Below are 27,069 nucleotides of genomic sequence, written 5' to 3' on the forward strand. Positions count from 1 at the left end.
GGGGAAGAAACCCTTCAGTCTTTAGGGTAGCTAACGGGTCACACTTGCAAGGCCTGCCAAGCTCTCATTTTTTGCCTACACAACGGCCTCAAGAGCTTGACTCATATTGAAATGAATCTAACTCTACTATTCTGGATTGCTAGCACAGCTGCTTACAAGCTCTTTTCTGAAGGTGAACACATACTGAAACCAGCACAGCTTCTTGCTGCACAGAACAGCTCATTGTGATACTACCAAACACCTAACCATGGGTGGGCACTCCCATCCCCAACCTTTGATGTTCAGTGTAAGCTACTACTCAGGAGGTATAGCATCCCAATGCTGGTCCTTTCCCTACAGTTTGCTGCAATCTAACACAATGTACATCTTTCGGAACATACATTAGAAAACTAAAAAGAATAAAGAACATCAGAGCATTATTTCTGGTACACGTTATAAGTATACATATATACTTATACTTTATAATGGAAATGCATGGAAACATTTTACCTCCCTCTAATTATATCATTACTGGCACACTGTTACGTTTCTAAAACTTCATCCCTTATGGTAAATTGTCTCTGAATCTTCATCACATTTCAATTATATCTCACACGAAAACCCTACCCCTCCTAGTTCATTCATAATGAATTTTTAGAAAGTCTTTTGGCCAACTGCTGTCATTTTGTTTGAAGAATGCAGCTTGAAAATCCCTTTCAGAAAGTCATGCTCAGCACACAGCTTGCACATAAGACAAAAAGTTGTCAGCTACTTACAGCCAGCAAGAAGATACTGGTAGTACTGTACTGCATCGGCAGCCAGCAGCAGTGGATGGTTTGCATTAAATGGTGGTTGGAGCTCATTCCACTGAGGAGTTCTGAGGTAAAACACAAGACTATTAATATTTAAGCCTAATACAGAGAATGTAAATCAGCATTTCTGTCATCATGTGTAATTATCTATACAAGCTCACAAAATGTTTGTAATTACTTAAATTAGCTTGTTCAAACACTGAAATACACCACAGGCAGCTGTGCAGCGTGGCCAAATTGTGCAGATTGTGAAGACAATACTTGCTTGTCAGCTGCAGCAAATACTGCACACCAAAACGACGAAGGCAGTTCAGATTATGCTGGTAAATACGTTTAGGACCACGGCAACATTATTTAATATAAACATACTACAGAACCTGGGGAACTTCTGTGTTCTGTTAACTAGCATTGCTTCAATACTGTAAAGTCATTGAGCATTTACAAACTGTGAAAATAAAGCTGTGTAAAGTTATGGACTATTGATCCAATTAGAATTTTCAATTCCATTACAACCTACTCATTTCAACAATAATGGTCTAGAAGTCTGTGTTGTAATTTTAATTAGGGTGGGCCATTCCTAAATAGCTTGGTAAATCTAGTATTGATCAATCCAGTCCAGCAATAAGCAGCACTAAGGAATATAGGAGCCAAGAAAAATCGATAAGAAAATATTTTAAAACGTCAAAAGCACTGACAACAGTTTCTCATCAATTTTTGTTTACTTTCCTCCACATGTCAGGAATAATTTCTTCAGCTACCTCAAGAAATGCTACCTTCAGCTACTTACAGGATAACTCGCCTAACTCTGCAATGCTTCATCTGGAAAACCTCACTCATCTCTCATGGCAGAATTCTGTATTTATAAATATAAAATATATAAAAAACGAAATTACAAACTGATCATTTAAAATCACCAACTGATAAAGATCTCTATTGATCTTACACGTGTTCACATAGCTCCATGTCTAAGCACTAACAGAACTACATGAAAATTTAGGCTTGAATTTGCTATTGAGTCCTCTTTCAATGGAAAGTCCATAACAGATAAAAATAACAGCAAAAAAATCTTGATGCAGTTCATTCATTCCTTTCAAAAAAAAAAAAGAAGTTCATACTCATTTACTGGACAAAAAGGAGGACAGAAAGAAAAGGAAATGAGCTACCTAACCAAAGTCCAGCTGGCTCTCGGGCACGTCATCATTTCCAGAGGGGTGTCATCACTGATCTTGGGAGCAGTGCTGAGCGGACGTGGTTCCAACACGTGCTCCACGAGGCTCCCGTAGCAGCTGATGATGTACAGTGACTCCACTACAAACTGCTTTGATTGATCTGTTTGCGAGAAGAAAGAAAATCTTACTGCAACAGCAGAACAGAAACTGAAAAAATATTTACTGAAATCGCCGACTATTCTTGGAAGTCGCTCGGCTTAATAAACTTGTGGTCAAATACATCAACTAAAAGAACTGCAGGGGCCGGGGAGACAAAAAGAAAATCATAAGAAGCACAGTTAATTTCCAGAAAGTTTCCCTACCTTTTTCTCTTTTCAGCCCAGCATTGTTTGCAAACCACGACCTCGATGATCCAAAGACTGCAGCGACACAAAACTCTCCTCCCACAGACTTACTGGGTGAAATTTGTGGAGCCGGTTTGGTTTTGCTTAAATTAAAAACAAAAACAAACAAAAAAACAAATTAGGCAAATTGATACTTAAAAAATGACGATGTCCTTTGCTTAACAGCCATTCTCAGGTACAAATTAGGAGGTGCTGAATATCTGCAGTTCCCCTATGATCTGGCAGGACTTACAGATGCTCAGTGTTTCTGGATAATAGGTTCCAAATTCCCCTCGATCACTGAACTCATTAACTTGAAGAACAGCACTGCTCATAATGCAGAATTGGTGAGACTGTTTGAAAGACCCAATATTGAACATTTGCATTCAATAGAAACAAATTCCAAAGGGAATGCAGACATTTGGAAGCCCTTTGGGAATGAAAACACAGAGTCTGGGGCAGCCACCCAAGGCGGCTGGTCTTTCCCAGCATTTGCAGAAGATCCACATCCAGCTGACACTCACACTGACTGCTGCTCAGCTACAACCCAGACAGTGAGGATGGCATTGAAACCACTGCAATAGACACGATGTGAGCAACAGGTAAGAGGGAACAGCATGCAGAGGACAGGAGGGAAGGGAAAGAATGTGCACACTCGTGCTATATGTTAAAACAAATCAGTAATTGCACCAAATAAAAAGAGTAAGAAAAATTCTCCTATGATACTGAACAATGTACAAGTAGCACATCGAGTGGCTTGTCACTGTGTTGTACTGAAACACGACTGCATTTTTACTTTCTTCTTCGGCTCCTTCCAGATTTGTATGAATTCAAAGCTCTTTTTAGAGCACTGCCCAGCAAACCTGGATCTCATTTGTTCCTCAGCAGGAACACTGATTGAGAAGTTCACACAGGATTCCTTCTTACCCGTGTCCTATTCTTTTTTCCATCTCTGCAATTTGCTTTCTCTCTCTTTCTTATATTCTACGTCATTGCTTCCTTCTCTTCCTACCTTTCCCCACTTTATTTTTTCTTTCATTAATTCCTATTCCATAATACATCTATCTCTGATTACACTGCCACATTCTTATTTGTTTTTAAGTTCTTAAATCCTAATTGTGTGTGCAGATACGTATGTGCCACAGGTCACAGATACAGCAAACCTGTGGCCACGTGTTTCATTTGCAGAAAAAATAAGAAATAAAATAAAATAACAGCATGAAAACAACCTTCCAAAAGGAACTGTGTTACATTGATTGTAATATTCAAATGAACATTCATGGACTCAGACCGGTCCTGAAGCTCTTCTGCTTACACCAGAAGGTGGAATGTCCCCAAAGAGCAATTGCAATTTATAGTCAGTAACTCCGATATTGAACTACCACAAAGCACTTCATATCCAACTGTTACATCTGCAATTACAGATCACCGGATCCAAACTCTGTGTTCCAAAAAGTTCCTGCCCACAATATCAGAATTTTTGATTGATATTAACACACTACTTATCAGCCGCTCATAAAAATTCAGAATAGATTTTGCTCACTTTGAATAGTCATCTGTCTCACAAGCAGCCCTTCCCATCAGTTCTGGGACAAACTGTGTGTTGAAAACTATTATTAGTTCTCAGCTTCCAAGCATTCACACATGGACACCACTGCAGAAATGATGCTGCAATGCGTGCACTCATCACGGGCTTCTTACTGATCCATGCTTCAAACAATAAATGTTTGTTCTTAACGTTAAACAAGATTTAAGAAGGATGATGTTGCCCCTCAATCAGTACAGAGCCAACTATGAGTACCAACAGGATTCACTCACATTTGCTTCCTCATAGAAACTCTTGAAAATTATCTTTCTATGCTATTCTAATATTCCTAATATTCTAAATATTCTCACCACACAGCCCGAGGTTACTGAGATGATATAAAAAGGAGAAAAAAACCACCAACAAAGTAGAAGCAAATGCTATCCTAAAACATAAACCAGAGACATAATGGACTTCAACCATTGCTTTGAGCCTTTCAGCAGAAGGGAACCTGAGATCAACAACAAATTACAGAATCTCTGCTGAGTTTGGGACGCTCTGAGTCCCAAAGAGCTCTGTTCAACCAAACACAGGCATACACAGCTGGAGGAAATGCTCTGGACTACATTCTATTTACTTTGTATCTTTAAGATGTACATCTTTCAAGGCGTGCATTGAAGTGTTGGCTTCAGTGACAAAACATTTTCCATCCCAGAGTGGTGTTTTGTAGTCAGAGAGAGCAGACCCTGCAAAACATCAGCACTCATGTGGTTCAACTTAGTCCTGCAAAAAACAAAAGCCAAGGACTGCTGCTGCATCACATTGGTTTCTGCATATTTCTGAAATAAGTGCAGGGATGTCAACAGGTCTACACTGAAATTACTGTAACTACGGAACCTTTCATTTTCCCACCTTTTCACTTTACCCTCTGAGTTTTCATCAATACGTTCCAACTCAAGTTTCTTTCTTTCAGTAGATCTCAAAAGCCAAATTATTTTTCTGTAATGGTAATGCCATTAGAAAAATATATTTTCATGTCATTATGATATTTTAACAACTTGAAAACTATAAATCCTCATCATTACGTAGATGCAAGCACCCTCTCAGCTTTATAAACGATAACAAAACAGAAATGTTGAAGGTAGGTGGTGAATGACTGCTTTCTGCTAAGAACTTCTGCTCTTTCCTTGCTCTCAGCCTGTCAGCACTTCGTAAATTATTCCATAAGCTGAAATTAAGGCACATTTGGGCTCACTTTTAAAAACAGTTAATTTCAAGCAATCTTCACAATATACTGACATTCAGAATATTATGCTGTATCTTTTTGCAGGAAAGGCTTATGATGCAGGAAGAAGGGCAGAAGAAATAAGAAAAGTTAAACTAATCTGACCAAAACCTTTGCTTTTAATTTCAGTCTTCCTTCACGAGACACAACGGCCCTATAAGAGACGTGGAGGATAAATTGTTGGCAGACCTCTTCCCGTCTGGGTCTGCCCACCTACACCAAGCACTCACCACGGCACAGCAGTGTTATTATCCCAATGGTATCGATGCAGAAACCTACAGCAGAAGGCTAAAAAAAAAGAAAAAACATAACACAGAAAGAGCTAACGGTCCCAGAGTTTATCTGCAAAAAAGAACAATTTCTGCTTGTTTCACCCTAGGGGGGCAATAAGGGTTTTTCCTCTGTCACTGGAGCAGATCGTGCCCATCAAAGCAGGGAGCTGAGGATCTCAGGCAGGCTCTGCCATCCACTTCCACTGCCGGGTTTGCAGAAAGCTGCCCCCGTTCTCCAAGTCCTGTGCAGCCCCTCTGCAAGAGGCCCTGGTGCAGAAAAGGCCCAGCGAACCGCAGGGCACGGCGTGGGGCTTCTTCCATTGGGTGAGCTCTGCTGCAGGAAGGATGAAGAACACTGCAGAGGAGAAAAGGAACGGAGATGGCCGTGCCTCCTGCCCAGCACACCGACCCCTCTCTGTCACGATGCAGCTGCTGAGCTGTAGAACAGTGCTAACAAAAACCTTGGCGTTACATCACCCGCACTCCGGGAGATCTCTGCCTCAGCAAAGGCCATGCAGTGCAATTTCAGTTTCCAGCAGCTCCCATGCACCTGTCCCACTTGAAGATGGAACAAAGGCACCCACTAGAACTCAATCTTCAGCTCAGTACAGGGCATCTGGGGAAATGCGTGCTGCTGATAATAACTAACTTCTCTGACATCATTTCGGAGGATGATTCCCATTTTCAATGTAGGAACACTGAGAATAGATGTGTACATAACCAGTAAAAAACACACATGTGCACTTTCTATGGAAATGGCACAAAAGTTGAGAGGAAGCTGACGATAATTAAGGCACCATTGTCATCTCCTTAAAAAAATGAAGACTGCAGAAGGAGCGTGCAGGTTTTTTCATGCTGACAAAGAACAAAAGATGAAGAGCTTCTGAACCAACTCAGCACTAAGACTCCTTGACTTCTGTAACCAACCCTAACGTCTGCCACAGCTTCTGAAGTGTGCTCATAACTGATCATCATAAAACATCATAACTGTATCTCAGCTACTTCTCATTTGTTATTATTTTCCCACTTTACGAAGGTAAGAAAAAAGAATTAATTCTATTTAAATACACTGAAAATCATAGGCAACTGGTGAAAACCACAGGGTACCAACAGAGGCATGGAGCGTGCCTCACAGAGCTCCGTGTCCTTCAGAATACTGCTGGCTGTTCAGTGTCTTCAATTTCAGACAGCAAACAAGTGACATGGCTTTAAATGTATGAAAAACAAATTTCAAATCCACGATATGAAGAAATTGATTTATGAAATGAAGTATCATCTACAAAATAGTGCGATTCTCATTCTCTGCAGCCCCTGTTTGGTTTTATATCACCAATGATGAGGTTTTAAACACATCAGATTCATAAAAACCACAGCACTGATCTGTAAGTCACTGCACAAATCATCCGCAGAGAAATCCACCAAAATGGGCACGCTCCATTTTTGAAGGGAAAAGTTTTCTCGTAAGTGGCCACAAAAGTACCAGAGAAAAACACTGCACAAAATTTATAGCTGCAAAATTACTGAAAACTCCTATCTGCCTCAAAATACAAACATCTTCATTACTTTATCTTTGTGCCGAAAAAAGGAAAATAAAGACATGTTCCCAGTCGTCAAATCATGAATAAAACAAGAGAAAGCAAGAAAGAAATAGCAGGCTCCTTTATTCGCTAGGCAATAAGCTGTCAAATCTCCATTCATTCTGTTTACATAATTTAGGTCTCATTAAGACTTTAATGGGAACAACATGACTTCTTTCCCTGCCCAAAGTGTGTTTTTTATCCTAATTTCTCTGTAGGCTAGGAAAGCCCATATTTGTGAGCTAGCACTGGCGTTAAACAAACCACAAGAGAGTCTTGTGAAAGACAGGCAACGATTTCTGAGTCTATTTCATACATTCCCCTCTTTAATCTCGGCCTTTTAATCTTGCTTCAATCTAAAGTCATTTCTGGTTGACAAGGCTGCAGTGCTGGGAGCCCATGCTACGAAGGGAGCCCCCAGCAGCACTGGCCAATGCATGCCGTGCTCAGCACTCCTCTTCCAGAGCCCTTCACTCCTTAGATCACTGCCAGACGAAATTTGGGTGCATCACAGACTGCATTTCGGAACGCTCCATAGGAATATGCTTTGGGAGCCAAATACTGTGCTGTTAATTCCTTCCCATGCAATCCTCACGTAATAATGATTCATGTGATAAGGAGTAAAGAAATGTTCCCTTTCCTTTTGTCTCACAGTGCCTTTGCTTTTCGAGAGTTTGCACAGCTTACGCACCCTTCATGAGCCACCCTCAGCCTCCCTCCTACCAAGACCTCTCTGCAGAAGTAATACGTTCTCAAAGACACACAGACCATGTACATTTCCTAAGAAAGCCCCCGACTTCGTCCAATCTTGATGCTTATAACTGCAGCCACCCAACCCTCACGTGATAAAATGTGGCTGGCTGTTACAAAGCGCTGTATGAATCCTGAACCGAGCCCCGGCAAAACAAAACTTATGAACTGTTCTTCCTTTGAAATATGCTTCCATTTTACATGTTATAAAAAATAATACATTATTATTTCAAATATCCTTACATTAAGGGAACTGTGGTTTGTTTTTTCCTCAGGTGTGATAAGCTTTGTAAATTATTATTCTTTTGCAGTGCCCACCTGACTTGCTTTACGTCTCTTACTGCAATATTTACTGTCTACTCACTGCTAATCTGGTTTAGTATCAGGAGGTCATCACTGATGATTTCTGTCTGTGAGCAACTTAGTGCCACCATAGGAAGGGAAGCGATACAAAAAAGCAGACCTGCTTTGAAAATCACTTGCAATCCTTTTTGCCTGTTGGAAAATAATTAATTTTTTCAGCTTCTTTGCTACTTAAAAATTAAATGCACCGTCAAAGGTTAAAAAAAAACAACAACAAAAACAGAACGCATTCGCTTGACAACACTCGATGGTGAATATGCATCCACAGCTTAAAAGTGAAATTATGCAGTGCTTCCACCTATGGATCAGCCATGCAGTGAACAATGTGGAAAAAAAATAAATAATCCCAAACAAAAAGTCTAAACACAGAGTTATATTTAGTGAGTACAGCAAATGAATTATAGGCATGCTGGGATTGAACTGAGAACTCACCATGGAGCTTTTATGGAAAAACATCCTGCTCCAAACAGGTAAGGTCTTCACGGAAGGGGGAAAAATGCACAGAAATTAGATGAAAACTCAATTACCAACAAGTACACTCTACATCATGCTATTAAGATTTACACAGAAGGTAAACAAAATAACTGTCATAACCATTCATGATGCCCTGAAAGAGATGTAGACCTCTCACATCACCAGCATGCTGACACACGGAGCGGCGCCTGCCCAGAGCACGCGGCCACAGCGCGAGCGGCTGCACGGCCAGGGCTCACGGGCAGCTCCCTCTCCATGCACCACGCTGCGACACATGCAATGCATCACGTGCAGGTGGGCTCTGGCGTGGTAGTTCAAGTTAGACACAGTTTAGTCTGCAGACAATTCTTAGGCAAATGTAGTCAAGAGAGCCTTAAATAGACGCTGGAAGTCATAACAGGTAAACAAAGTAAATTAGCAACAAGAGCAACAAATGTGTGGCTGCTCCCCGTGAAACACTGAAGCTCTGCATGGGACAGTTTGGTGAATGCACTGGGCAAGAGAGACTGCAGCACAAGGCACTCCTCTGCGGGAAAGCTCCGCAGCCCTTTTCCTAGGATAGAAAGATACTATCAAATTAATCATCTCTAGCGACTAGATGACCCAGAAATCTTATTCCCCCATTTATAAGCTTGCGCAGAATGCAGGAAAGAGAACCCTAACTTACTTCGAATACACCTGATGTTAAAAATCACCCAATTCATAGAGCTTAGTGCTTTTGGCCACTCCGCAATGTATCTGTACCATGACGTGGTTGCAGCTGAACTACTTGGTACAGTGCATAGTTCTGAGAGTGGTATCACACACCACTAATTTTAGAGCATTTTGCATGGAATTTCCCCTTGTTTACATCACCAGCCATTGCCATACTGACATTTGCATAAAATCTGAAAAGCAAAACAGGAGGTAAATGTGGAGCTGCTCATGTGCTCACAGCTCCTTTGATTCCCATTTGGGATGTAACATTACCCACAATACCCACAAAAGTACTGAATGACTGATTTGGTAAATGCCAATGCATCATCTTTCTTTTCATACCTGGACTCAGGGATGAATTCTGACCAGTTGAAACAATTGAAGTATTTTCAGGCAATCAACTAAACCCAGCAGGTCTACCACTGCGAGGTGTCGTGCACTCAGCCTTATGTGTAAACATTTAAAATTAGAGCAACACAAAAAGAATTGAAAAAGCTAAATCTGGCACGAGTGCAACAGCAAGAAATGCAGACATCTCATAAGAACACCTTTAATGTGAAGGTAGAAAAGTAAGATGTATATTCTACATTCTAGGATGTAAAAATCCAATACGGAACGGAATACTGTGGAAAAAAATCCTGCGCCCGCTCCTCATTTGATGGAACCAGCTGCCTTTCCAGACCTAATGCATGGTGATTGAACAAAACCCCAACTACACTGCCAGAAATGTACGAATTGCATGCAGTGTACGAGTGGTAGGACGTGCCATACAGCAATACTCAGCGCCTCGTGGAGCTGAGGGCCGTTCTCATGGCTCAGCATCGCATCAGCAAAGCACTGCTGCACATTTTAAGCACTGACTGGAAAGCTAAGGTTTTTGTACAGCCCACAACCAATCAAGTTTAATTCCCAGAATCTATCCCGTGTGTATTTGAAGAGTCACTGGAGGTGGGCAGCTCTGACTGGGAGCCTGGAATTGCTTGACCCCGGACATTTAGCAAGCAATTCCTTTTCCACCTGCCTCAGTTTCTGTATCTGCACAAAGCAGGCTCATGATGCTCACGTGAGTACATTACAACAGTGTGGAAATTTGGGGTTTTTAGCCCACCATACTATACTGACCCAATTATATTTGCACATTAAGAAATTCTTTCCAGTTTAAATATAAATTACCTAGGGGGATGCAGTCTTCAGTAGAAGATGTTTTCTTGTTTTATAGTGTTGCTGTTGTTAGCAACAATTTTTTCCATACATAGACTCAAAATCTTGTGTTATGTGGGAAATGTAATTAGTCACAAGACTAAGCTATAGTCTTATTTATAGCCATAAGAAAGATGAACACGGATTTTTACATTCATGAGTTCCACTTTCTTTGAAAATGACTGTTTTTTTCCTAAGACATTTATTTCAGTAATTGTTTTTCAGTGTTTCCTTCACACAATATGGATGGTATGTTAATGGGGGGAGAACAAATTACAGGATAACCCAACCTTGAAAAGACAGCAGCAGATGGCTGCGCTCGATGGCAGTAACACAGCAATGCCAAGGCAGAAACCTCACTGAGGTTCTCTGCTCTTGTGGTTAGTGGGGAATTCTAAAGGAAAATAATAACTGAAGATGATTTATGATTCAAAATTCCAACAGCATTTTTTAAATTTCTTTTCTGAATTTTAGCAAATTCAAAACTGAAATATTATTCAACTTTGTTACGTTTAATATAAACTTGCAACTATTTAAGTTTTTAATAAAACACGTGACACTCATTTACTCAAACCCTCATTGCCATCCTGACTGTATTTGGTATCACTTACAGTAGTTGCTTTACAACCAAAATATATTTTATAAAATGTTAAAGTGACGTAAAACACGCCTGAGAAATGTGCCTGAGTGCCTGCCTGCAGCACAGCAGCCAACCTATTTCAATGAATTCTTCAGATTTGCTTTTAATATTGTCTTGATTTTTAGTTCCTGTACCTCCATAACTACACTACAACGACAGGACTTTGCACACCTTATTTTTGCTTGCCCCAGCAGTGAAACCTGGGATTAACCAAGCCTTTCTGAGCCAAATAGGATAAATAGGATACCAGTGATGTTCAGTACGTGAAATAAAAGCAAAGAGAAACATTAAAATGATAATATCTCAGCCTGCTTCAACATCAGACACTTAACCTACTCCTCCTCTTATTCAGGGTGTAATGAGGAATGAAAATGGGGAGTTGGATGAAGAACGAATGGAGTTTCATGTTTAAAAGCTCACTATCCATGGTTATTGGATGGAAAAAGATAAAAAGTTTGTCTCTTTTCCTGCAAGATGCATTGGACGTCTCTGCTGTGACAAGACCCAACGAATGTAGGGCACATCTTTGTGTTGCACTACATCTATAATGAATCTGAGAATGAAGTAGGATACAAATATAACGACCAAACGGCTCGAGAAAGTTAAAACCAGAAAGTTCTCCAGCTGCTGCCAGAGAAGTCCATTTCTGAAATGGTTTTTCTTTTGGGGCCGTTCCTCTATCGTTTATTTCCCTTCTTCCTATTATGGTGCATCTGTGTCCCCACATTCTTACACTGGAAACAAACTACAACTCATTCCACAAACACAAGGCACGCTTATGAAGCTGCACAGCACAAAGCTGTCCTCTGCCATGTTCGGATGCACTCCCTGCTACAGACAAGCGTGAGATGGACCGCACAGCTCTTCCTCTTTCCAATCTATAAGCTCTTTGTTACAGGAGCAATGAATTAACCCATTCACGAGACCTGAGAAGGAATTCAGCATAACTATTAAAATTCTGAGAGGGAAACTGAGGCATGGATCTATAAGGACTTATTAAACCTATCTCCTTCGCTGTCTTGCATCCCCCTAATCTTTAAAACATTAGATGCTTCCTTCCTCATTAGTGCCAGAGCTCCTTTGGGAACATCTATCTGCTCCTCAGAATGCACTGACAGCACAAACTGCAGGAAAGTGAGTCAGCAGGATGAGAAAACATAGGGACAAAAATGAAGTGCTCCTGGAGGTGGGGGAGTTGCCCCGGGAGACCTGAAAAAGCAAGGGAAGAAATGGAGGGCAGGGAACGTGTGATGGTGATGGGTAAGGGAGGTACTGCACAGAGGTACTGAGCGCTGAGAATGGAAACTGCTCAGAATCAGAGCTCAATGTCCCATCAGATAATGCTCCCAAACATACAAGCTTACATGAAAAAAATATCTGTGATGAACAGCACCATCATGACACAGCTCCAGATTCTGGTCTTTCATTCCCACGGGGCTACGGCGACCACTTGTAAAGAATTTACTGCCGTTCCACTTGTCAAATAAAGTGACACGCATTGAGCTCTGCTGGAGACAGATCCTATTAAGGGCAGTGATAGGTCCTTTCACCTGAAAAATAGTTTGCTGTCCCAGATACTGGCAAAACAAACCTCTACATGGTTAATAAAACCTGAAAAACTTAAGTAAGATATCTTGTATTAGAGAAGCTAAAAGCAAATAGAATGGATGAAACCAGAGTGGGCAAATTATACAGCGTTCTTTTTGGCTTGCTTTTTACTTTTCAAAATACACTGTAACAGAAGAAATGTGTCACTCTTTAAATGTTGAAACAACGGAAAAGGAATCAGCTTTAAGGGCCACTGAGCAACGATGGTAAAATCCAACCGATTGCCATTCCTCCTCCTCTTCTGATCACTGCACAATCACAAGGTTAAGCAGCTGCTTCCAAAGAAGAGCCTTGTTTCCTTGGAGCGCTGCTTAAAGGTGCTGACCACGTAGGTGTAAATACATCTGTCTTTTGCCATTTGCAGCAATACATGCCTCCTACACTTCTCAGAGTGAGGCAGATGGTCCCTGTCCTGTCTAAATATTACACTGTACAGACTTACATTGCTATGTGTTTGCAGAAATATGAGGGCAGATGTTAAATATGTTAAACACACGCTTTGCCCCCTGGAGGTTTAAGTTAAGGCTGCTGTCTCAATTCGGTCATTTTAGGCATGCCAGGCTTCTTGGATGCGAGTCATTCCTCCTAAATCCCCACTTCATAAATACAGCTTTTCATGTTAATTTTGTGTACTTTCATCAAATGTTTTGGATGCAGAACAAATGAGGGAAGCACTCAGCTGAACGTTACACATCTACACCGGCTTTGCTGAAAATTATGATCCTCATTCACAAAAACTCTATTTACACAGCAGGGTATTTCCCATGACTGCTTTTTCCTCCCCTTACATAAACCTCACTGAGTATTTTAAATTTAATTAAATTTAGAAATTACACACAATAATAGGGCATGGGCAGGCTGAGAACTGTAGGATTTCATCAAAGAAAACTATGGATATGGACGCTATTTTGAGTACATTTAAGAAAAATAAGGATAAAACATTACATACAGAATGCCCATTTATTGGTAATGGCCGTTGTGAGGTGTGCAGGTATCATCGTGGCAATAAAGAAGCAGCCTCTGTAAGGCAGCTGTGTGAGCTTCTGTAAGCAGCCAAGCACCTCCAAAGCTGCACCAGAGGCTGTTTGTGTTTAAATCACCCCCTCACCGCCGCTGCTGCCACCGCCTCACCGACCATCAGATGCCTTCTTATGTTCTTCCTACATCTCAACCCACCCAGCTCTAAGAGTGCATTCCTTTGTGTCCTCGTTTCTGTTCTCCTCTGACTGCACTCTTTAAGAAACCTTTGTGTATTTTTCCTTTTTCAGGAGCTGTAACTTGCTGCTTATTTCTATGCACCTTCCCTAAGTTTCTCTTCCCTCCTGCCCACATTCCAAATCTCACCCTTCTATACTTAAAATTAGATTGCTGACACAATCTATTCTTCTTGCAAGTGTAAACTGTTAGTAGAAATAAAATGCAAACATAAACCATTGAAATATATATGCAGAAGAAGTAAATCACAGCATTACCCTCGCACTACTTCACTCTTTCCTAGCACTCATTTACAATTATCTAGGGAGTCAGGGACATGGGTGCAGGTAGCCTCTTTCCTTTGGGCAACTGAGTGACTGCAGCGCATGATTTGGTTCTAGAAATGAAATTGCTGTTCGCAGCAGTGAGAGCAGGACTGCCTGTTAGACAGACACACAAACATTCATGGACATACATGCATACAGATGTCAGCTTTGGAAGCCCATCATGCATATTTAGAGCACTAAAGAAACAGTAAAAGATTTCACAGAATGCTGCAGCACAGAATGTGGGAATTATTCAGGGAGAGAGGAAATATCCCTGAGCTCTCCTTCCAAAAAATAATTCCCAGACCATGAAACACAAGGTGGAATTCACCTCATTATTGATAAGCAAGAAGCCACTGAAGCAAAGCAGTGCCTGCACCCATTTACCAAAATGCAGGAAAATGCTATTGACTTGTAGGACTGACAGTTGTTTTGCCCAACCACACGCCAAACTTGATCTGTTTTTCTTACAAATACAAAAGCAGTCTGTAACTCAATGCACGAATCAGCCTTAGAAATTGTAAGCAGAAAATATTCAGGGATTTGAACTACTAAAAATTGAGAGGGGTTAAAAAAAAAAAATCACCTGCTGGTTTTATGCATTAATTGCAAAAACTGAAGAACTGAATTTTAGCAAGAGAAAAATAACGGTTGAACAGAAAGAAGTAACCTGAAAATTGGTACAGTTCATGGAACTCGGGGAATCTTCTTTCTAGTTTCAATGTAAATGTATTTAGTAGAGCTCTGCAGAATAAGCATTTTTCAGTTCTTTATCACAGCACATCAGCGAGCAGCAAAGTGCCACCGATTCCAGAAAGAAAATCCACAAGTCAATTTCGTAGTACAAAACAGCCACTCCAGAAGAAAAATAAGGCCAAGAAAACATCAGGATTAAGTTTTCTCTCCACTCAACCTGGCTCACTGTCTTTCAGATTCTGATAGTCAAAAAGCATCTCTGCTTGAGCAGTTTGGAAATCAAAAGAAACAAACTCAAAAAAGAAACAACCAAACCCAACAACGTAAACCCATAACTTGTTCTGATTGAATACAGCTCTGCTTATGTTTCATACCAATTCCTGGTGTGAAACTTCTCCTGATGTCAGCGTGCGGTGTTTCCCATATGGCAGACTGCAAGAAAACGTCTCATCCGAAATGCTCCTGAATTCTTAGAGATCTCTGTTCAGTTTTTGTTTGCCTATCTGTGCTGGCTTTGTTTTCTTGAGCTCTCCTTCCCCCATACCCAAGTGCTCTGTTAGCACTACGTTACACACACTGCCATTGCAAATAAATTAATTTAAATGGAATACAACTAGAGAGAAATTATTTCCACAGAAGCGACACATAGCAAGGTTGAGAAAGGTTTGTGCACGTGGACTTACCCTGTGCGTTTGGTGATGGTCCCTAACGTCATTGGCTGCTTGATTTGAGCCAGAGGCAACACCACAGTCAGACTGGGGAGCGGCAGCAGGCGAGGGTTCCCAGGGTTGTTGTTTGTGAAGTTATTGTACGTGTCCTGGCTGTTCAATTTACCTTGATGGGACAGAGACGTAATAAAACGTATGAGTGCAATTTGCTCCTTCGTTTATCGTTTCTAACAAGTATCTAAAATAAGCCATTGGCAAAGAAAGGAAATAATGAGCTCCTATTGCAAACAAAAACCAACCTAAAACAGTCGCTTTCAATTCAGGTAAAAAAGACATCATGACAAGGGAAGCAGCAAATCTTTATTTATACAGATGTAGGGGGAAAGGCGCCCTTCCACGGCAAGGATATTCTTCATGCTGCTGCTGCTTCCCTGGCAGGTTTGTTCACCAAAAAGTTTGGGAGTTAGGTTTGAAGAACAGACTCTGGATCCAGATCTCTATGGGGAGAAAAAAGAAAAGGAAAAAAAAAAAAAGAATATTCTGGAAGGGAACTTCTTCCTGAAGGACCACATTCTCTGCTGGTAATTGAAAGTTCTGAAAAGGCCGCTCTTGTCTCTCTAGATAAAGGCACAAAGAACAGCAATCTGCTGAGCTAAGGAAGAAAGCAAATACCACAAGTAACTGCTTCAAGTAAAGCCATACCCAGCATCACCTAAAAATCAAGTATTGAAAAAGTCAAAGACTTGATATTCGTTAAAAAAAGAGAGAAATAAAACGAAAAAAAAATCAGTATTCAAAAAGGGAAGGAGAAAGCATAACAAAAACAACCCTAAATTTAGCTTGTTTCAAAGAGGTCTGTGCTGGATATACGCCCGGTTTAGATACGCTTTCTTACTTTCTGTATCATTCTATAGTCACAGCCTCTCATTCTTCAGTTAGAAAAGGAAACTCGCTGCAAATTTCATGGACAGTAAAGAAAGAAATGTGAAGAAACCAAAGAAAGAAGTTAAACAAAAAAGGGGCCAGTCTGTTTATAGCAGAATCAGAAGTACTTTAAATAGACAAGCAACCATGAATTAAAAGGTTTAGATCATTAACTTGTTTTTCTGTGCTCCTATAATGCTGTGAAATGCTTGCTTTGTTCTTAATCAAAAGGGAGCCATATTGGGAATTAGGTTCCTAAACAACCGCTGCATTCTCCATAGTTATTATACAAATCCCAGGCCAAATCCATACAATCTGACTGAAGAGCAGCCACCTTTTTTCAAGGAAGAAAAACAGCGCAGAAGAGGGTTTCTCACAGGAAGCTGCCTGAAAAGCTTTAATGATACTTCAGATGGGCTGCAAATAGGAAAAGGAAGGCAGAAAAATCTTAATGAATGTCTCATCATCTTAAAGACACTCAGTGCTTCCTTTACCCCTCTTTTATACTCTATAACTGTAAGCTCGGGGTTTTTATTTGTTTTCCTGCAGTCTGCAGACCTCTGCATCTCAGAGGAGCACAACAAAAATGATGAAATTACGAAGTGTACTTTGTGTTAAGTATCTGGCCTGAGCACTGGTCAATACGTTTTAAGAGAAATACTGAGGCCTTAATGAATAACAAGCCTATTGAAGTCTCGGAGAGCAGATTTCATTAATAGCAATTTTCCTGGACCAACTTGGAATAAAAAGAAACAGGAAAGGCGGGAGGGGGATGGGGGGAGGGGGGAACCCTCAGTTTTAAATTAAGACTGAGATGCAATTAATTTTTTTTAAGATTAGTTTCATAATGCATTCTTGGTTCTTGTAGAAAGCAGTATGAATAGTCTGCTGCTTTATTGTCTAATTAGTCACTGTTGCATGTAATCAAGGCCTCTCTGAAAGTGTTTCACTCTCCTGTATTCACCAGGAGCAACAGAGCACACAGAGCGTACCTGCAGGGGCTCCAGGCGGCTGCAATTTGTTTTCTCTTATTTCTTAGGAACATAATGATTAACTACGAACTCCTGAACTGACTGTGTCATAACAGCTTCCCTCTCTCTAAAGGCACATTTAATTACCCAGTGCCTTCTGCTCTTCACATCACCTTGTTTTCCACGTGCAAAGCTATCTGTTGATTCAACACATCGTTTGCACGCAGAAGAGCCGGGCATTTACAGATGTGCCTCCTGCATGGGGATGAGCCCATTTCCACACAAGGTGACCAATCCCAAGGCAGTCGAGGGCACTCCGAAAACTACAGCATTAAGTTTAAAATCCTAAGTCTAAAAACACAGCTACAATAAAAGGGAAAATACCAAACATATCCCGATAGCTACTGCTCTCCAATTCATCACTTCTGCAGCAACCTTTAGTTGCTTTGTTGCAAATAAATGTAATTAACAGTGGTAGAAGTCAAAAATTAAAAATCGAAATGTTACAAAAAAGAGATAAATTACAGTAAAGTTTTTCTTGAATATTTGATTACAGGGATGTTAAGGGGGCACAATAAGGTTAAAGAATATTGTGCTTAACAGGAAGAAGTAAAAAGATGTGCTTTGGTTTGCACTGAATTATTTTTAGTTATTTCTATGATGGAAATGTTCTATGCTCTTACATCTTCATTGTATCTCGCCTCGGGCCTATCAGAGACATGCATCCAAGTTCCCAGACCTGCACTGCCTTGGGATCCAGAAAAGGCACTCAGTGCCCGGGATTGCTACCTTACCAAGCATTTGGCAGAAGCCATGTTGGAGACTGGATTTCATTGGAACAAAACAGCATCACACATTACATTCAATTGGTCCTTTAAAAATCCCATAATTGTATATTGACCTATTGTGCCCGTCCAGAAATTCACAAAGTCCCCCTGCATGCCTGCAGCCCTCACAAATGTGAATCCCCTCCTTCGGGAAACGGCAGTTCTGCACACAGGGCCAAAAGAGCACAAAGAATGCAGGCAAGCATCAACGTTATTGCTGCATTTGGTGCAGTTGTGGATTCACTGTCAAAGGACACACAAGAAATAAGCCAAGGTTTAAGTCCGCTAGAAATATCAAACGTTCCTCATACAGCAGGATGCTGTGCTCAGATTACCTCGCCACATGTGGACAGCACATTAATTCCTGTAAAGGAAGCATATTTTACAATGATACCTTCAGAGGAATAGTTTCACTTTGCACTGACAATTGAACTTTAAATGCTAACTTGGCTGTATATTGCAAGTTAAACATAAATCGCTACATATCAACTTTGCAAGGATTATTTTATATTGCAAATAATCCAGGAAAACAAAAATTGTCATAGCAATATCACGGCAATTGCATCCCCACAACAACATATTCAACACAGCATCTGTTGCAGTGAGGCTCTTCCCTTGGAAATCAGCCATGGTATCAGCAGCCCCCAGGACAGCAGGGCAAGTCCTTTTGGTCAAGTGTTTGCCACAAAAGAGATTTTCAGATGGCAGTTCAAGTGCTGTGTAAGGAACAAATCGAGGCCAGTTTCGGCCCCAGTTTATTTTCTCTCTTTGCAATCACCTGCCAACACTCCCAGCTTGGGCCACAACTCAGGATGCCACTCGCTAACCCCATCCATGCACAGCCCCGAGGTCAGGCTGGAGGGCTCTGAGCACCTGATGGAGCAGTGGCTGCCCCTGTTCATCGCAGGGGAGTGGGACCAGACGGCCTCTAAGGGCTCCTTCCAACCCAAAGCATTCTATGACTCTTTGATTATTTCCACTCAAATATTATAGACTCAAGGTCACAGATCCCGATCGTAGCTAAACCCCAAACTCCTACAGTTAATCCTAATTCAGCATTTTAGACATCCAGTGCAAAAAATATGTCTCAGTTTAAGCTGTTGGTAAATCTCTTACTAATTTTACTCAGGGACTTGCAGGCAGAGATCAAGCAGACAAGTAGCTGAAAGCTGAGGGTGTTGTGCCCTGGTGCTTTGATAGCAGAGCTTTATTTACAAGTGCAGCATTACACAGGATAACCTTTGCCTGCTGGACACAGGCAGTATCATCCGTTAGCTCTGTTTGCTGAAAGCCTGCCACAAGCACACCACCCCCAAAACCTGAGGCACGCTTTTCCAGACCTTTTACTCCACAAATGCTCCAAAGGAAAACGGATTAACGCGAGGATGGAATGAAGAAGGCACACAGCACGGGCCGTGCTGCGATCCCCGGGCAGCCATCAGCGGCGGGCTCACATCCACCAGGAAGAAAGGGAGGCCTGACCGTGCCGGACCAAAGAAACCTCACCAGACAAAGGAAAAACAAATCAAAAGTGCTGTTATAAAACACAGATGCTCTAAGGAAAACAAGCTTCACAAGATTTACTGGTTGGTCACAAAGCTGGACATCTGTGGAAAAGACATCAGCAGGAGCCCCCAGGTAAAGCCAGCCCTGTTCCTGTGCCGCAGCCCTTGGTGCCCCCACGCAAAGGTGACCCAGCCCTGACCACGCTGCGTCCTGCTGCCAGCCACACCGGGAGCACGGCCCTGCACACAGGCAGCAGCCCCAGCCAACTGGATGGAAGGTGTCAGCAACCCAGAGTCCAGCACAGCACCAAAGCTATACTCTGTAACACGTAAGATGCAAAATGGCAACTGAACACCAAACTGAAAATAAACAATTTTACCCACTGACTTTTCCCTGGCAGTTTCAGTTGTGCACGGCACTGTCTGACACTCTTGCACTCTGAAATTTCCCTCAATTAGCAAGCAGGGCAACAGGACTTGGCCCAGACAGGGTTTTCTGCTAGGAAAGTAATGATCACAAGCATTTCAGTTTCTCTATACATTTCATATGAAAAAACTGAAGTGGTATTGAGCACCTCTCAGCTGCACAGTAAAATGATTCTGTGTTGATTTTTTTTTGTTTTTTTTTTTCTTCCATTACTCCAGTACAAAAAGCTCAGTGGTGCAGTGTCATTAAAATTCAAACCCCACTTGATTAGCTTTTGTATCTATCTTATAGTCTTTAACAGACTGCATTTCAAAGTGTACCACAAGTCTAACGTCATTAGCACTACATGTAAACATCTTTAATTTGCTAAGTAAAAATGCAGTAAATTGAGGCTTTGCAATCTTGTGCAGGCTGAGTTCTAAGAAAACAAGCAGTGCTTGGCCATTAGTTCTGTTCAAGTGTAACACCAACGGTTCCTGAATTAAACATTCACTAATCGTATAATGCAACAGAAATGAAATCCTTTCTAACTTGCAAACAGAAAATGGCAGAAAAAAATAGAAGTGCTGTGTAGTTGTGTACGTGGTGGTTTATTTTGCTTTGCTTTTGATTAAGTACCAGAAGTTTCACAGATGAGAATGGAAAGCTTCCCAGCTACAGTTCCAAGACTTTCACCCTCTTTTCTGACCTTCTCTCAGACATGTTCCAGTATAATCTGTAATCTTCTCCAGTCGGAAGAGGAAACAGCAGCGCCCTGGTGAGAAATGCTGCCTTGTGACCTGACTGGAGAACCCTGTGGAAGCAAGGCTGGTGTGCAGAAGTCTGACAGACAAACCCAGCAGCGTCCAGAGAAGCACACTCAGTACCACAAGCACCGATTGCTGCCAAGATGGGCTTCTCCTCTTCTGTTTTGTTTCATGCAGCCAAACAAGTTTATCTTGATTTGTAAGATGTTACCCATTCTCCAAGAAAAAGTCAGGAAACTCAAAGTATTTTACTTATCAATCTAACTATATTAAACTTACATTGCAATTTCCTTGAATTGTATATTACCAAAATTAGCTTCATTTCACACCCATACCTCAGTACTTCAAATACAATCAAGCCCATTAAAGACAGAATACTACAAATTAGCCACAGCACGTATGCACACAGCTTTTAGCTACTTGGAGCAATTCTCAGCTGAACTGATGCGAGTCCAAAACCTATCACTAACTTGATTCCATTCAAACTGGTGGGAGAAAATAACACAGGCATTTGTTTTCATATCACTGAAAACTGCTTGATATTGAATCTTTTGAAACACAGCTGCACTAAATCTCACGATGACTCTACGAAAGCCAAACTTTCCGTATTTCCACATCCAGGCAAGGCACGTGATGGTGACAGAGTCGCTCTTAAGTGAGAATGCTCTGCCAAGGCATGCATGAACCAGTCCAAGTGTCTCAGCCACAGATGCAACAGGCTCCTCTGCCCTCTCATCCAACCTTCTTGAATTGCATCTCCTCCAACTCCTTGTCAGCATCTTCCTCTCAAAACTGGAACGTTTCTCCATAATGCTTCCTTCTTCTGTCTGAAGTTTTTTTTCTTCAACCACCTTCTGTTTCAAAAACTTCGTCCTTCAGCTACAGGGTCCCATCAATACATAAGATTTTCCTCTCTAGATGAGACCCCCTTACTCCCTTACTGCAATTATCTCTACTGTCCAAAAGGTATAAAGGAATGGTTCTAAACTTAAGCAAGCTCTACTTGGGATTTGAACTTGTCATTTACTTCTACAGCTAATGACATACAGCTGGACATTTTTCCTTCTTCCACCTGTGTTATTTCTTTTCAGAAAAGAAATTACATGCGTGGTTTGGAAGGAGGAGAAGAAGCCACCTGTACCAGAGCAGTAATTGTCCCAGGCTCGTGGCACCTCTTCCCAGCAGCTGTGAGGACATCCATATTCTTAGCTGCCTCGTGTAAAAAAACGTCTCCTTGAACATTTGAAACAAATGGCTGCTTCTTCCCTTCTCCCCTCCTCATTTTGCACTGATATCACTTTGCTATGCTAACATTGCTCACAAACCTGCTTGGTAAAGCTGCCTTGAATCATTTCATTAGAAAACAACCCCTCTGCCACACATACAAATCTGGCCTCATAATCACCCTTCAGGATTTATTTAACTAAAAATATTGTTGGTGCTAAGTTCAAGACCATTTATGGGCAAAACTCTCCCTAAAGTAAAAACAGCAAAACTTGATTGCCAGCTGGCAATCAGGCCAGTTGGCTCCAGGCTTTGCATTGCCATTGCAGCAGTAACACCTCGGCTGGTTTGCTCCAGATGCTGGTTACCAGCAAAATGAGCCAAAGTGGCCTTTCTGCTCTTAAGTCACCTCCAGTAAATGCCTGCCACAGGCAGGGGCCGGACAGTTGCCATGCTGGTTGTAGCAGGCACTGCACCTCCAACTCCTCACAGATTAACGCACTGCAAGATTGGCTTCTTCTGAGTTCTTCTACGCTATGGAGCATTTTGCAAATCTTTCCTGCAGCAGAAGCCGTGCAGTTGTAGCCATCCCAGGACTCCTCCTCCTCACCCTGTTTACCAGTCAGGACTCCATCAACACAGTTATGAACACAAAGCCTTCTTTTAGGAGTGACTCTGAGGCAATTCAGAATAGTGAACTTTGGAAAAGCTGGGTCTCTCAGGCTTCTCTACCAAATGATACAGAATAAAACTATTTTTACAAATGCAGCTTTCTACTGTTTGGACAGCAGAGCCAGAAAATCTGGTTGGTTTGTGTTAGAAAACCACATTTGAGTAATCCAGAAATTTCTGAAGGACACTTCTCTATGCAGTTGCGTTGGGTGAGGAGACAGGGAATGTTAAACAGCAGGCCTTTACCCAAATTTAACTTATCAGGATTTAGTACCTATAATAACATACATCTTACACCTGTGGCTCATTTTTTCTTTCTTTACACCTTGTTCCCTATGCTGTATTTCCCTTTGCTCTGCCTGCAACAATCAGCACTAATATTTTAATGTCTGAATTCAATCCAGGTTCAATACACAGCATTTATGGCAAGTTATGTGGAAAAAAAAAGTGCCCTGAGAACCACTGCATATGAGAACTTGATAATAATATCCATGGATAATTATAATAAATGGCTTGTCTGAAACACCCATAGAATAGGAACTGAAGCAAGCCATAGCAATCTCTCCCTCTTCCACCCACCACACACCCTCGGCAGCTCTGCTCTTTTACCCATGACCGTTCAGGATGTTTTCTGGCTCTGTGACAGCATCGTGACTCAGGTCATGAGAAGTGTCAAAGATGCATTTCCTCGAGATGGGAAAAAGCAACTGATTTTAACAGCCCACAAAGACTAAGCAAAAAGAATAAGCCAAATCAGCATATTTAAGGGTAAAGATAAACCTTTTAAAAGATACAAGTATATTTTATTTCCAAACTTAATGCTTACGTTTCCTTCCATAAAGTGTTTACATTTCTCAGACTCCTAAAAACGCACGGTTGATTTAAATGCCTTACTTAAGAATAATAAACTCCAAGACAACAAGAGCAGCATCCATTACTGCTTAATCAATCACTGATCATATACACAGGCAATCTGATCCAGCCTGCATGCACGGGGGATCTGCCCCAGGTTCCCCTCCAGCAGCAGTGGCCGTGGCCAGGAGCAGCCTGCAAAACCCCACCAACAGGGCTGTCCTTTTTACAACATATGAGAAGGAAATACACCAGCCTGCCTTTTACACACCTGGTTAACTGGTGAGATAGAATCAGACAGGGTAATTTTATTAAATCATTCTCAGAGAAACTCTTAAAAATCTGGCTACCACTTCTCCTTGGATTCCCTCACAATGCTGTCTCCAACACCTGACCTACAGAAATGTTCTGCAGTTTGATGCTACCAAATCTGAAATCATCCATTCTGTGGGACGCTCACATCTGTGGCAATCCAGCTCCTCTCTCCTTTCACCTTGTGATCCAGCTTTGACATTGCAGTCTCCTGTGTACACCTATTACTTCCCCTCTGCTTGACGACCCACAATCTTTCTGAGACAGTTTGCTTTGACCATTACTTCAGCATTTGCTGTGCTAAATCACCCAGTCGTATATTTTTACTCTTCCTATCTCACGAACTTCAATTCCCTTCTCATGTCAGTCTTCTTCAACTTTCTATGGAAAACTTGCAACTACTTTTCCAAATGCACAGCTGTCCATCCAGTTGACCAAGGGAAGCAGGCTGATGGAATCCTTTTGGATTTCAGCAAAGCTTTCAATGCCATTTCTCACGACATCCTTGGCAAAACGTAGCGTGATGGGTGAACAACTGATAGGTTGAGCTCAAAGGGTTATAGCCAAGTTCCACGACACTCACAGGGTTCTGCAGGGATCCGTTTTAAGGCCGGTTCTCTTCAATGCTCTGGGATAACGGGGACAGCCCCATGTTCAAGGAACATTTGGACAGTGTTCTGGGAAATACAGTGTGAATTTTGGGTGGTTCTGTACGGAGCCAGGATTTGGACTTGATGATCCTTGTGGGTCCTTTCCAGTTCAGGATATTCTACGATCCTAAATGTAGAGGCAAATATATATTTGCCCCAGTCTCAGATCAGCACCGTTTGCAAGCCCACTTCTAAAACACTTTATGTATAGACACAAACTTTGCCTGTGTCAGAATTTATCAGTCTGCTTCCCTACTTATCTGAAGGGAATGGATCTTTTCCTTCCACTTCAGAAACTATCCAATGCATACCACCCACTTCATTCACTTCACTGCTTCTCCATCCATTACCAAAAAGGAAAAGCAGCAAAAAATACAGCTTATTGGCAAGCAGTACGCTGCTAAGCAGTGCCCAAAGCAGTGCTTAGGTTGGCTGTTCATACCTCTGCTCCCCTGCTCACACGTGTTTCTGGGGCTGCTGCAAACACAGAGGGAGGCTTCTGCCCACCCTCACGCAGCCAGACGGAAGTAATGGATTCTAGAAGTTGCTAGCAGAAAATTCCCACCAGGTAATTTTTTTCAGTTGCCATCAACCTGTACAGACAGACTCCAAACGAGCGTGTGCAACCAATGCAATCACTGCAGGCAGCCCATTGCCCAGTGGATTTGGAGAGCTATGACTCTTCCCGAGTTAATGAAAAGCTCTATTCTTATAACATTCGGTGTTTCACACACCCACCATCAAACAACCACGAGCACGCATCAGAGTTTGCTAAGAGCCAGCAGCATAAAAAGAGGGATGCATAGCCGCACTCTAAATTATCCTGAAGCATGAATAATTTCACTTCTAAAGCTGATCCCGCACGAGTCAACGAATGGCGAGCAGAGCGGGACGCAGGCGGGCACGGCGCGGTGCCGGGCAGCAGCGCTCGGAGCAGCCGCCCCGCTCGGATGGCCGGGGCCGCGGCGCCCCCTGCCGGCAGCGCGGGGCAGTGCGTGCGGCGGCACGGCGATGGGTGCCACCTTTGGAACAAACGGGAACGGCGAAGGGACGACACGAAGCCGGGCTGCCCCGCAGCACGCCTTGCTGTTTGCATCCATGTGTTACAAAGGTTTTCTGTAGATAGATTAGGATTTGCAAAAGGAGGAAACCAAAACCTTAACAGAAGCAACCTTTCTCCAGTGCCTGCTCTCAAACACTGCAAAGGATCTGCCCTCCAGTGCCTTAAGTTATCATACAGTTAATTTTCTTTGAAACTATTTTTGTCTGCCTTTCTCTAAATAGGTGGTTTCTTAAGTGAGTGTTACTTAAAGGAAACCAATCTGTTTTTCAGGAAGGGCTGATGATGTCAGTGCTTCAGCTCTGCTTTCCCATAAGAATTCTTCTAGTAAAAGGAGTTCCACTCTGGGAAATAGTGAAAAGTAACATGAAAATATTTAAAGCATCTCAGCCTGAGTGTTTATCGAAGCTCCAGATTCAAGCCTGGATTTTAATCTGTTGCGATCGTAATGAAGGCAAAGTGAGAGGGCTCTTTTGATACTTAAAAGTTAAACAAGAAAAGCGGGCTATACTCAAATATTCCTGAAATTGGAGTCTGAAGGCAATATGCACAGAACAGCTCGTTTCTTACAGCTCTAAGTTGATGTACTGCAATTCAGAGTAGGCAACGCATTCAGAACGGGATGGCTGTGTATTATGAGTGCTTTCAGCAAAGCTGTCCCACCCAAACACATACTTCAATCCCCACTTAAATGACAAGACATATCAGACAAAGTTATATTACCGAGCGCTTCTAGTCGCTGCTGGAGTGCAGCAAAAGCTCCAACGTATGCTTAATTCCCTATGCTTAAAGTTAGTTCTGATTCTGGAAAATCCAGCAGTGAACAAGAGCAGAAAGGTCAGAATGGAGCCCCACGGACTCCATGGGACACACGCCTACCACTGAGGGCAGGGATCTGTTTTGACTGCTCTCTGATCAGTGCACGCTGTGTACCTGGGAGGTGGTAAGCGCCATCTCCCCCATCTCAAACAAGTTGAGGGGTCACATGAGGCCGTTCCACTGCCATTCCAGCCCCACAACCAGCTGACGTGACAGTCTTACAATAGAAAAAGCCCATAAAAGGATGTCAACCAAACTTGGATATTACTGACAACACACTCTGGCAACTCAAAGGAATGGCAAAAACAACCTTGCTGGATTAACAGATTAACAGGCAGAAGAACCCAAACAAAATCTGGGTTAGCTATAAAAGGTGCAAGGAAACATCTCTTTATCATCCCTCTATTGAACAGTTTAGAGAACAAAGCCAAACTATGATTCATTTGGAAATGAAATCATCCCA

General features: G+C 41.9%; 1 protein-coding gene across 3 annotated transcripts in view; it reads right to left on the minus strand.

The window, feature by feature from the left end:
- Positions 1-27,069, minus strand: part of BCAS3 (BCAS3 microtubule associated cell migration factor) — a gene marked incomplete at both ends in the record, with an annotated part of 301,055 nt that overhangs the window by 178,254 nt on the left and 95,732 nt on the right. For 2 of the 3 annotated variants that reach the window (XM_079545129.1, XM_079545128.1), the window contains 5 exons: positions 756-856; positions 1,955-2,120; positions 2,323-2,447; positions 8,548-8,592; positions 15,633-15,783. In XM_079545129.1, coding sequence (XP_079401255.1) covers positions 756-856; positions 1,955-2,120; positions 2,323-2,447; positions 8,548-8,592; positions 15,633-15,783 — 588 coding nt within the window. The remainder of the gene's footprint in view (positions 1-755; positions 857-1,954; positions 2,121-2,322; positions 2,448-8,547; positions 8,593-15,632; positions 15,784-27,069) is intronic. The other variant, XM_079545130.1, reaches the window with a different exon arrangement.

This window comes from Tetrao urogallus (assembly GCF_951394365.1).
Source record: "Tetrao urogallus genome assembly, chromosome: 20".
Classification (NCBI taxonomy): Eukaryota; Metazoa; Chordata; class Aves; order Galliformes; family Phasianidae; genus Tetrao; species Tetrao urogallus.